This window comes from Schistocerca cancellata, chromosome 5, assembly GCF_023864275.1.
Source record: "Schistocerca cancellata isolate TAMUIC-IGC-003103 chromosome 5, iqSchCanc2.1, whole genome shotgun sequence".
In the NCBI taxonomy this organism is placed as follows: domain Eukaryota; kingdom Metazoa; phylum Arthropoda; class Insecta; order Orthoptera; family Acrididae; genus Schistocerca; species Schistocerca cancellata.
The window spans coordinates 418,947,088-418,960,531 of NC_064630.1; the positions used below are offsets into that span (position 1 = coordinate 418,947,088).

The 13,444-nt window shown below is 41.5% G+C and overlaps 1 protein-coding gene across 2 annotated transcripts in view; it reads left to right on the forward strand.

Moving 5' to 3' along the window:
* LOC126188881 (cyclin-Y) overlaps positions 1–13,444 on the forward strand; it is a 68,893-nt gene that overhangs the window by 27,894 nt on the left and 27,555 nt on the right. For both annotated transcript variants that reach the window (XM_049930548.1, XM_049930547.1), the window contains 4 exons: positions 5,934–6,214; positions 6,597–6,628; positions 6,851–7,039; positions 7,183–7,316. In XM_049930548.1, the coding sequence (XP_049786505.1) occupies positions 6,001–6,214; positions 6,597–6,628; positions 6,851–7,039; positions 7,183–7,316 (569 nt within the window). In that variant the 5' untranslated portion in view covers positions 5,934–6,000. The remainder of the gene's footprint in view (positions 1–5,933; positions 6,215–6,596; positions 6,629–6,850; positions 7,040–7,182; positions 7,317–13,444) is intronic.

Genomic DNA, 13,444 nt, shown 5'->3' on the forward strand with positions numbered 1-13,444 from the left:
AAGATTCCTGGAATCTCTGAGTACCTTCTCGCAATTAAATTTCACATGGTCCTATTCCGAATCCCATGCCACTTTCTTTGATGTTGGTCTTGTCCTCACTGAAGGCCAGCTACACACTTCTGTCCACATTAAACCTACCAACAAACAACAGTACTTGCATTTTGACAGTTTCCATCCTTTCCATGTCAAACTATCTCTCCCATACAGCCTTGGCATCTGAGGCAAACGTATTTGTTTGGATGCAGACTCTTCACAGCAATACACCACCAATCTCACCTCAGTTTTTACTGCACATAATTGCCCCACCAGCCTAGTTAAAAAGTAGATCTTCTGGGCCATCACATCCAATCCTGATACTGCTGATCCGTCCACAAAACAGCTTCACAGCATGCCACTGATGACTCAATATTATCCTGGTCTGGAATGTGTTAATCAGCTACTTCGACTGGGCCATGACTTCCGAAAATCATGCTGTGTAGTGAGATCCATTCTGTCTTAAAATTTTGCCCACCAAACCTAGAATAGCTTTCCGTCGCCCTCCCAATCTCCGCAATATTCTTTTCGGACCCTATGCCCCTTCTACACATACATCCCTACCCTATGGCTCCTACCCCTGTAACAGTCCCTGCCGCAAGACTTGCCCTATGCACCTCCCCACCACCACCTGTAATAGCCCTGTAGCTGGCAGAAAGTGTACTATTAAAGGGAGAGCCACCTGTGAAATGACACGTCATATACCACGTATTATGTAAACACTGTTAAGCCATCTACAATGGCATGACTGCCACCAAACTATCAATTAGGATGAATAGGCATAGGCAGAGAGTATATACTGGCAACTCGCAATATCCTGTTGCAGGGCATGCTGTACAACATGACATTCATGACCTCGGCACCTGTTTCACCACATGCACCAACTACTCTTTGCTTCACTTCATTTTAGTTTTCTACATCTTTTATTGTCTTGCCCATCTATTTTTTGCCACTCCCTCCCACCTCTGTTACATACAATGCACTTAGCTTCTCATTCTTATTAACTCATGCATGATGTTTTACTAGTAATCTCTGTCTTACATCTTACCCTGTCTTCCAACTTTAAGCTCTCAGGTTTTCAAATCTTGTTCGATGGAGTCCCCAACAATCAGTCTTTCCTTCTCATCTCGTACGGTAAGTCTCCCCTGACCCGTGGTTCTGAGTGATTTTCCCAAAATCTTCCCCTTTTCCTAGACCTCTCCATTCGTTTTCCTTCACCCTTCTTCCTTCCCCTTCAACCCTTCTTTCTGAAGAAGGAGCCACTGGCTCTGAAAGCTTGCCAATCACGACAGTCTTTTATATGCGTTTTCTCCTGCTGCTTGGTGAGTAAATTTTTTTATCTATCCAGTTAAATCATATAAATACATATGTAATATATAAAGGGGAAGTTGTCAGCAGAAATATAGAAAAGTTCTTGACTAATTTACTTCATATTTTTACATGATATTCTAATAAACATTTAGGTGGATGTAGGCTATACATATTTTTTAAACAATAATGTAAAGGTTTTCTGTTAAAACCAACTGTGAGAAAGAAAATGCTGTGCTGTGAAATTATGTGTTTGTTTTCTTTCTCAGAGGTATGATAGCTTGACACATAAACCATTAAGGTAGTGTTTCCCCTCAACAAAAACTGTATGTACAGTGACATCCTGCATTTGCTTTGTACTCCACAGTAAATTTTTAACAGAAAATAGGGAAGTTGTATCTATGGCTTTTTGTTCTTATAGTTAGAATTATACTGCAGAATCTGAATCACCTGAAACTTTGTAATGCTATCCATTCTCAGATTAGAACTATGCGAAATATTTTCATTGAAGCTCCTATCCTCATGGATCCGGTAGCTGGAGAGTCTCTCTTATACCCCGTATACCAATGATCTCAATCAATTTGCCCATTCATTTCAAGCAACTTCAATTGCCAATCAAGGTTTTTGTTTGCAGTAAATAAGGGTCAGTGTCATGGAGGGAGGGATAGAGGATATGGGCAGAGGAAAGGGAAAATGGAAATAGTGGGGAGGTGCGGTTGGACAGGGATCAGGGATTGGGGGGGGGGGGGAGAGAGAGAGAGAGAGAGAGAGAGAGAGAGAGAGAGAGAGAGAGAGGAGACACCATGAAGGGGAATTATGTGACTAGGATGGACACCAGTACACCAGTAGATGTGATGTACATGAACAAACAAATTATTACAGTTTCAGAAAAACTGAATGATTTATTTAAGTGAAAGAGCTTCACAAACAATACATTGGCCCACCTCTGGCCCGTATTATGAAAGCAGTTACTTGGCTTGGCACTGATTAATATAACTGTTACATGTCCCCCTGATGGATATCATGCCAAATTCTATCCAATTGGCATGCTAGATCATCAAAATCCTGAGCTGGTAGGAGGACCTTGACCACAATCCTCCAAATGTTCTCAGTTGGAGAGAGATCTGGCAATCTTGTTGGTCAAGGCAGGGTTTGGCAGGTACGAAGACAAGCAGTAGAAACTATTGCTGTGTGTGTGTGTGTGTGTGTGTGTGTGTGTGTGTGTGTGTGTGTGTGTGTGTGTGTGTGTGTGTGTGTGTGTGGATGGGGGGGGGGGGCATTATTTTTGCTGAAATGTAAGCTGATGATGGCTATGATGGCTTGCCATGAAGGGCAACAGAATGGGGCATAGAATATTATTGTCAGACTGCTGTGCTGTAGGGGTGCCATGGTTGACAACCCAAGTTGTCCTGCTGTGAAATGGGATAGTAACCCAGACCGTCACTCCTGGCTGTCAGGCCACATGGCACGTGACGGTCAGGTTGGTATCCCACCGCTATCTGGGGCATCTCCAGACTGTTCATCTTGACTCACTTTGAAGCAAGACTCATTACTGAACACAGTTCTACTCGTCAGTGAGATTCCAGGCTGAAGACATGTCTGGAGGTGCCCCAGACAGCAATGGGATACCAACCTGACTGTCACCTGCCATACAGCCTGTAAACCAGGAATGATAGTCTGGGTTGCTATTTTTGTTCATAGCAGAATCCCTTTGGTTGTGATCCGTGGCACTCGTACAGCACAGAGGTATGTTGACGATATTGTGTGCCCTTAATGGCAAGCAATCATGGGCTTACATTTCTCCAAGGTAATGCCAATTCGCACATGGTGAGAATTTCTACTGGTTGTCTTCTTGCTTCCCAAATCCTACCTTCGCCAGCAACATCACCTGATCTCTCCCAATTGAGAACGTTTGGTGCATTATGTTCAGGGTCCTACAACCAACTTGGGATTTTGACAATCTAAAGCACCAGTTGGACAGAATTTGGCGTGATGTCCCTCGGGAGGGTATCCAACAACTCTGTCCATAGTGCTTGCACAACACGTTATTAACTTGCTGAATTTGAGAGAAGTCGTTTGTTTGTACATGTGCAGCATATCTACCCTTTTCGGTCCCATTTGGAGTTTTATATATATAGCAATTGCAAAGCACTTCCGAACCAAAAAGTGTTGTTTGTTTGTTTTCTCCAATGAAGCAGCATACAGAACACTGCACACTAATTACAGCTTATAGATGAGATAGTTTCTGAAATGTCTCCCCATGATTACATAGCAAATGTTTGCACCACTGTGGTAGGAGACAGTGGATGAGTATATGGAACAGTTCGCTCACAGGATCATCCCCAGAGAACTGACCAGTAAGACACCAGATTTGGAGTAGGAGTGGTGTAGGAATGGACTACGATACATTGACTGTGGGAAGGGGTGGCAATAAAATACTGTTATCCTATATCAGTACCAAAAAAATGAAGACATATTTACAAATATCCTGCACCAGTGGATGTCTTTTTTTTTTGTGTGTGTCACCTCAACAGACAAATTCTGAGGAAAGTTCACAATCTTAAAAATGAATTGTTGTTTTACGTACCACCCATTTCAGAATCGTGTCTAAAGAAGCAGAGAAAATAAATATTCTTATGCAGGGGTTGATTTTTTAGATGTATGGATAAGTGTGTAAAATGGTAGGAATAAGATTTTCAACATTAAATACTTCTTTATACTTCCAACCATTTTAAAAAACTGTTTGCTTTCCCTTCAGTATTTTCCAATCACAGTGACTCATTTAAATCAGAATTTTGTTAGTAGGTATCAGGAGTTTTGTCTATTTTGAAACTTTTTGCTATAACATAATTCAAAGGATGTGTGTTGTCACTGCAAAAAACAATAAAAAAACTAGCATCTTCCATAGTGTCATGGTCAGCAGATATCTTCCAACAGTAAAAATTGCCCTCTGTTACTGAATAAAGAGGCAAAAGTTTTTTAATTTTACAACAGCTACATTTATATCCATAATGAATTTTCTCTCTGCAGTGGAATCTGCACTGATTTAATACTTCCTGGCAGATTAAATCTGTGTGCCAGATTGGGACTTGAACCTGGCACCTTCGCTTTTTGTGGGCAAATGCTCTACCGACAGAGCAGTCCAAACACTAGTCACGATCTGCCCACACAGCTTTTCATTCTGGAAACAATCCCCAGGCCGTGGCTGAATCAGGTCTGCCCAATATCCACTTTTCCAGGAATACTGCTTGTTCAGAAAGGTTGCAGGAGACATTCAGTGAAGTTTGGAATGTGGGAGGTGAGGTCAGATTGTGAGTTGTGCTGGGGTAGCTCAGTTGGTAGAGCACTTGCCCTCAAAAGGCAAAGGTCTCAGATTCTAGTCCCAATTCAGCACACAAGTTTAATCCACCAGGAAGTTAGATTTTTATCTTTATCTGTTTAACAGATAGGATCAATTCGTAGCATATTAAAATTGATAACACAGTAAGATGAAACTTACATCTGAACCCTGTACTTTATATCTTTATATGTAAATGTTAAAACCACCAAAGCCGTACTCAAAACATTTTTCTACTGTTTAATGGAACCTTCATTCAACATTAGTGACGTACCAATTGAGTGAAATTATTTAAGAGGTTTTTTTTTTTGTTGCAATAATTTTCATTTTTCATTTTCTCTCTTTCCCTGCTCTTTCTTCGGAAAATGTGCCCCACAATCTCAAGACATGTCTCTTAACACCAAGTTCTTCTTGAATCTATTAGTATTACCAGTTGATATATACTGCCTTGTGGGCTGTACATTAGTGGCAAGTTAGTATGAGTTCTGTTTAAATTTTTTTACTTGTAAGACATTGTGAAACAGCAAAGGATTTTTAAGCCCTTAGCTGTTCCTCATTAATGATCCTAATGACACAGTTCTAAGTGTGTGACTTCATATTCATGAACACTGTAAAGAGGGATTTCTGTGTGAGCATTTATGGAACTGAGGGAAGAGTGGAGTTTCGACTAGGCCATTGTTCTTTCTGTTGCACATAGTACTTTTGTATGGAGTTCTCCCTTCCAGATTTTCATATTTGAGTCATAAGAAGGGACATATTTTAAGGTGCCTCTGTAATTTCAATTTATTTCATGGTTAGCATTTACTCTATCCCAAACTTGGAACCTTTGCCTTTCACAGGAACAGGCTCTGTCGACCGACCTATCCAAGCACGACTCATAATCCTGTCCTCACATCCTTAATTCTGCCAGTACCTTGTCTTCTACCTTCAAAACTTCCTTCGAAAGTTGCAAGACTTAGTCATTAAAGCACTTGCCTGCAAAAGGCAAAGATCCTTTTTTCACAGTTCAATCCAGCACACAGTTTTAATCTTCCAGGAAGCTTCACATCAGTACACACACTGCTGCAGAGTGAAAATTTCATTCTGACTCCATGTCCCAATTTGCATGATTATTTTTTTCCGCCAGCTGCTTCACGTTTCCTCTACTTTCCAGTGATAACTGTATGGTAGTAAAAACTAATTTACAGGTTGTGTAATAGTTGTTTGCAAGGCAACTTTCATTGTTGAAAGTAAATTTCTTCTTATCATATTACAGGTGATGTGATCCTCCTTTACACATTCTTAAGCAACCATACAGACTGTAACATAAATACTAGTCTGGAATGGGCAATAAAAATAGTTGTTGTCCTTACTCCAGCCCCAATGCTGGAGGTAAAGATGATGAAAGGATTGAAGAATATCTGCCTGAAGGAGAAGAAAGTGTGGGTAATCTTCAGCATATAAGTGAACGTGAGCCAGAGGACTGGGACACAGATCCATCACTTCATCCGAAGGCAGGAACAATATTCATGGAAAGATCAAAAGCGTCAATTGAGAGTATGTTTGTTCATCGTGTCTCTTAGCTCTAGATTCCCTTTTTTTTTTAAAAAAAAAATTAGTACATTGTTGCATAATTTGTTTGGAAGTTAGTGAATGATTATTAGGTGTGGTAGTCTGTTTTGTAATAGGTGGCAAGATTTTGGTATCTGATATATTACACCCTAAACTGTCCTCCAGAGAAAAAAATTGAGAAGTTAAGCTGAATTTTTAGATTTTGGTTATTACCCTCTTTCTATTCACTGAAGTTTTAGTATTAGAACACATTCAGTTTTGTCTATAGGAATGTGGAAGAATATTTATATTCCTATTTTGTATGTATTTGTAGTTTTTGTATACCTATAAACACTTCCTATCCCTAACCTATTTGTATATTTTGCAGATGGCTTGGTGAGAAAGAGAAGCCAGAATCATGTATGTAAATCAAACTAATTTAGTCAGTTTTATCTGGTACTTCCCAAAAACTACATTATAAAAGAAATTACTATTAATCAGTAAAAGTACTTATAGACCAGTTGTTGCAAAATTTTATTTGTTGTTTTAGATAAATATGATATTCACTTGCTTTTCTGTTTTACAAATTGTTAATTTTAATGTAAATTGTGGTGTGTGTATAAAATATGCTTTATGTTGCAGCTAGTTGACTCAAGACCATTAAAGAAGAGCAGCTCATGTTCCACAATATATCTTGATGACAGTACAGTTTCTCAACCAAATTTAAAAAATACTGTGAAATGTGTAGCTTTAGCAATATATTATCACATCAAGAACCGAACATCGCATAGACAATTAGAAATTTTTGATGAGAAACTTCATCCTCTGTCTGTAAGTACATTTTAGCCCAGGTGTAGTACATTTCAGAACATTTGTTTCTACTTGTGAAATTGAGTAAACATGTACCACCATGCAAAAATATAATAAATTTATCACTGTGATGTTTTCTCATTACCACTATGTTTCCTTTACAGAGAGATGCGGTGCCCGAAGATTATGATAGACATAATCCAGAACATAGACAGATTTACAAATTTGTGAGAACCCTGTTTAATGCTGCACAACTCACAGCAGAATGTGCAATAATCACTCTTGTCTACTTGGAGAGGTATTTTGTATTAATATTTTCAAAAGGAAATTTTAATGTATTTAATTTTCTTATAGATTAGAAAATGATGATAGGATATTTAAAACAGTTTCAATTTGATATAAATAATGCAAGTCTGTATTAATGATGATTCAAGATATTCTGTTTGTTGAGATTATGTGTAAAATAGTCATGTATTTAACTTGACAGAATCAAATTTAGTTAGTTAGTTTCACATTCCATGGATAATTTGCATGACAAATTGTAATGATGTGGAACATGTCATTTTACACACACATCACAGTTTAATTTTTAAATATGGCTACATGCTGAACTTTTATGAAATGGGTAGTGGGCTCAAAAAAAAAAAAAAAAAAAAAAAAAAAAAACTGCAGATGCGAGTTAGTAATTCATACCCACCACCTTTTACAAAATACAGTAACTGAAATTATTATACAGAGTAGGAGGAGTTGTTAATGAGAAATGTTTTTAGTTCATTTTCAAATTTTGCTTTGCTATCTGTCAGACATTATATTTCTTTTGTATTGCAGTGATTATTTACAAAAAAATTTATGGGGCAATACTTACTGTGAAGATGACACATTGAGTTGCCTCCGGCAGCTCGGACCAGCTCTGATCCAAGCTACCAAGTTGGTGGTTTTTGTGTGTGTGTGTGTGTGTGTGTGTGTGTGTGTGTGTGTGTGTGTCAACTTTACAGTATGTAGCATTCTGTTTTTTCCTACATTGCTGACATTCCAACCTGGAGTTTCCAATGTTTCATGAGGGCATAAATATACTGTGATGCTGTTGTCAGAATGCCCAACTTACCAAACAGTTGTCTAAAAGATAATTGTGGGAGTGCACCACATATTGCTCTTACAGCATGTTTTTGACAATCAAGACTTTTTCTTAAAGAAGAGTTATCTCAGAACATTATTGAATGGAAATACCAGCATGTGAAATATGTCAACTCATTGATTTGTCTCTCCCCAAAATTTGCAATGATTGTAAGTGCAAATGTGGCTGAACTAAGTTGTTGTAGGAATTTCAGAACGTGCTTTTTCTAGTTTAAATCCTCATCAATATGAAAACCTAAGAATTCTGAAGTTTCCACACCATTCATTATTTCCTCATGGTGTGTTACTCTTTTCATTGGTGTAGTACCCCTAGATGTGCAGAACTGAACAAGTTGTGTCTTTTTAAAACTGACGGTGAAACCATTCACAGAAAACCAGTCAGTTATACTTGTAAGAACATTGTTTACTACTTCTTCTGTTTCTGTGTGTATACTTGGGTTGATTATAATACTAGTGTCATCTGAAAAAAGAACTAAATATGCTCATTGTATGTTAGATGGAAGATCATTTACAAACATGAGGAACAATAGTGGACCTAAGATTGAGCCTCGTGGTATCCCATATGTGTTCTCTCCCCAGTCAGAATAATGTCCTCAAACTACACTGTTTGAATTACTAAGTACACCTTTCTACATCCTTTTGGTTAGATATGACATTATCATTTTCCTTTTGTGTACAAAATTATGACATACACACATTTGTAAGTTTTTAGGGGGGCAATACGTATACTAAATGTGGTGATAAATTCCGAATAATCTGCAGAGGTTGAAAGTAAGTCACAGTTCTAGCTTTCCTGTCTAGTTCCATATGTGTGCACCAACTAAACTAGAAACTTATATTACACTCCAGGGGACTCAAAGTTCTTTCGCGAGTTTGTGTGTGGCACATGCGGGACCTCGAGCTATTGCATCCCATTCTTCATTCCCTGGCTGCATTTCATTCACCCTGCCCCATCCCTCCCTCCCTATCCTCACTCCTTCCCCATCCTCACTCCTTCCCCCTTGCCACCTCCTTCCCCTCTCTGTGTTCTGATTTATGTTGACATGGCTATCCACCTGGTTTCCTGTATTGGTTGCAGTTTTGTTCCTTTTTGCCTGTTCTTTCATCCTTTTCAGCATTTAAGTCCCCACTTGAGGTTTGACCTCCACTTCAAAACTGTGAGCCATATGGGGAAGAACTCCCTTCCTAGCATCTATGGTGTGGATTCCTCTTCCCCCTTCCTTCCCATCTCCCATTCCCACTGTAGCCTCCCTAGGTGCTAGGTTGCAAGCATGTGTAGCCAGTCCGTGTGGCAGGGCTGTTACCTACCCATATGGCTGAGCCCCCTGACAACCCAGGGATCATACTACTGATACCTGAGCTGTTCCCTCCCCACGTATGCCAAGGAGTGATTGCTTATCTTCTTTAAGCATCAGAACTCCCGGCCAGACGGCCCTTGCTGTGGCTGGGTGGCGCCCATGGGGAGAGAGCCCCTGGTCGGAGTGGGTGGTATCAGGGCAGATGCTTGGCACATGGAGCATATCAAGCTGCAAAAATCTGCCCATTCTCAAGTGGCCGTTGCTTCGAATGGTGAAGGATCCTCGAATGCTGCTTTGTATGACCCGGCAACCTTCCCTTCCCTGGCTACCCATGGGAGGAGGGCCAGGCTCGCCGTGTTGGGACGAAACCCTTTCCCCATTACCTTGTCTGTACTATGACTGATGGGGACACATTCACTGCCACAAAGCCATTGTTTTTCGTGGAAAATATTGAGGACAAGTTTGCTGAAGCGGAGGCTTTTAGTAAGTTGCAGTCGGGCTCCCTGTTGATCAAATCTGCTTCTGTCACCCAGTCTCAGCTCTTCGTGCCTATGATCATCTTGGCAATGTCCCAGTGTCTATCACTCCTCACCAATCTCTGAATATGATCCAGGGAATTATTTTTCATAGGGCCCTCATCCTGAAAACTGATGAGGAATTCTGGGCTAATCTGGAGCAGTGTGGCATTCATTTTGTTCGATGTGTGTAGAAGGGTCCCAAAGATAACTGCACTGATACTGGTGCATTCATTCTGGTTTTCGAGAGGATACCCTCCCAGAGAAGGTCAAGGTTATGTGCTACAGATGTGACGTGCAGCTGTACATCTCTCCATCTGTGCAGTGCTTTCAGTGCTTAGGTTTTGGGCATATGTCTTCCCGCTGTACAGTGGACCATTCGTGTGGTGGCTGGCCACCCACTCCATGAGGGAAGCCCGTGTGTTTCTCCACCTGTGTGTGTCAATTGTGCTGACTGCCATTCTCCTCGCTCGCCGGATTGCCCGGCTTACAAGAGAGAAAAGAAGATCCAAGAATAGAAGTTCCTGGATCGCCTGTCTTATGATGAGGCTTACCGAATGTATGAGAGACTCCATCCAGGGTCACTATCTTCAACTTTTGCATCTGTTACTTCATTTCCTCCTCCTCCTCCTCCTCCTCCTCCTCCTCCCCCTCCCCCCCCCCCCCTTGTCCTTACCCCAGCCCCGTCCCTCTCTTCCTCCTCCTCCCCCCTTGTCCTTACCCCAGCCCCGTCCCTCTCTTCCCTCCCATGACCTCCCATCAAGGAGCCGCTCCCTCTTCCCAGCCGAATAAGTGCCCCCTTCTTCGGCATCTGCCAGTTATCAGGCTCCCTCCTGGAACCCCTCTCCCCAGTGCCTCTCAGGCCAGAAGACTATTACCACCACAAGGTGCACCATCTGTGTACCCCAAAGTTGCCCGCTCTCTTTCGGTTCCAGATGTTGCAGAAGCCTGTACTCCCCCTGTGCCCTACCTTCCTCCACCTCAGAGAGAGAAGAAGAAGAAATCCCAAGACAAGGTGCCCCTAGTGCCCCCGGAGGTGCCATCTCTCCTGTCTCAACATTAGTTTGACATCTTATTTATGGATGTCACCCCATCCTTGTCGGTGATGACTACTGACTGAGTGACCTAACCTCCACCTTGGCTTCTTCAAGTCTGCCTTGGACTCACGCCACACAATCATCCAGTGGAATTTTAACGGATACTATCGTCACCTACTGGAAATGCAATATCTCGTCTCTTCCTATTCTGTGTTCTGTCTTGTTCTTCAAGAAATGGATTTCTGTGATGTCATTAGTGACTGGATCCCCATACGTACCAACTTCGAAGCAAAGTGGTTCGAGTGCAAATGACTCCAGCAATCATCATTTGCAGTGTCTACCTCCCTCCAGGTAGGCCACTTGCTTATGTTACACTGTCCGCCTTAATTCAGCAACTCCTGCCCCTTTTCTCCTCCTTGGGGACTTCAGTGCCCACCATCCACTGTGGGGGAGTGTCACTTCAACGGGTAGGGGTATCCTAATTGACCAACGTATCACAGACCTCAATTTGTGTCTCCTCAATGATGCTTCCCTTACCCACTTCAGTGCTTCTCATGGCTCCTTCTCTGCTATCAATGTCATGATCTCCAATCTCCTCCCCTGCCGTCGTGACTTCCTACATTGGTCATCCCATGATGACCTTTGTGACATGACCACTTTCCAGCATTTCTATCATTCCCTGCTGCCGCCAGGCAGACAGGCCCCCACGTTGGGCATTCCGAAGGGCCAATTGGCCTTTCTATATGTCTGCTGTCCACTCTGACACCTCCCTCTCAAATTTCATTGATGTAGTCATGCAAGGCATCTCTGCCACTATTCTTCATGCTGCTGGTACTGCTGTCCTCATATCCACAAGTCCCCCTCATCGTCGACCAGTACCATGGTGGACCAAGGATGTTGCAGTTGCTGTCCAGGACCATCAACGGGCGCTGCAGCAATTTAAGCAACACACTTCACAGATCAACCTAATCACTTTAAAGCGTCTCCGTGCTAGGGCTCGTTACCTTACTAAGCAGTGTAAAAGGGAATGCTGGGAGTGCTATTTTTCCTTCCTGGAGATGTATGCCTCTTCATCGCAGGTTTGATCCAAGCTCCGTAGGCTTCTGGGCTGCCAGCAATGGTAAACTCTCCAGGGTCCGAACTTTCGAGGTGCTCTGTGCACAGATCCATTGGTTCTCGTGGAACACCTCATGACACACTTTGCGACGGTGGTCTTTTGTCCTCCTCCTACCCTGTTGTCTTTCTCCAGCAGAAACACAGAGTTGAAAACACCCACCTCTTTTTCGTCCCACACCACATTGAGCCCTGAAATCTGGTTTCGCAGGACAGAGCAGATCAGGTTGTGGAAAGGGGCTAAGGTCAATTACTGTTAGTTATGCAAGAACACACACAACTTCATTGCTTAAACCAATGCACAGTTTTCTCTTTAAAACAACAAAGGTAAAGTCAAGGCTGAGGGCCCAAGTAACTTCTCCAGAATAAGTTTGAATGATTGCTTTTAAAACACCAGGATTTAGAGTAATGACTGAAGGCCTTACTTAAGCAAAATTACAATGTCTTCTTGGCTAAACGCCAAAATAATATTTCAGATCAGCTAAGGAAATTCTTTAAAAGCCAAGCACTTACAAATTCCAGCTAAAGGCCATATTAAGGAAAATTCAAGTTAATTCTTTGGCTGAAACCCCAATTAAAATTTTTTTCTTTACATAATAAAAGAGAGACTTTAAAGATAAACCTTTACATAGTACAACAGAAAAACATCTTAAGAAAGCTTGAAGTATCTTGTCGGCTGAAGGCCCAAACAACTACTCAAGAATAATTAAAGACGACCTTAAGATAAACATTTACAGAACACGGCTGAAGGCCGTTTCAAGAATTCAAGATAATTAAAGAGAAACCTTACAGAGAAGGATTTACATATTAAAGCCACAGATTGTGAAACAAACATGGCTGAAGGCCTAAATGCAGAGCAACAAGAATTTTAAATGAAACATGGCTGAAGGCCTAATCTTAAAGTTGTTATGAAGTTCGGCAGAAGGCCATATATTAAACATAAAACAGACAATATTAATACACGGCTGAAGGCCTGGCACAGTACCTACGACCAAATAAAGTGACAATTACAAACGACAAACAGTGGTGCTCAGAAGTCTTCCAAGGGTCAGCCTGGGGAGGAAACTCTAACCACAGTTTAGGTGAGACAGACAGCCACGCGTAACTTTAAACAACCTGGTTGCAGTACGACCTACAGATGGCTGACAAACCTAACAACCACCTAACCAATTCCCTTCCATCTGGCCAACAGCACGACAACCAAAGGTATCAACGAAGACGAAGATCGCAGCAGCACTACATCTTGATAATTGTCCTCTAAACACAGTCAAGGCACACTCTCTCGCAACTGACTGACTGGCTACTCCAGTATGCAGACAGCATTCATCT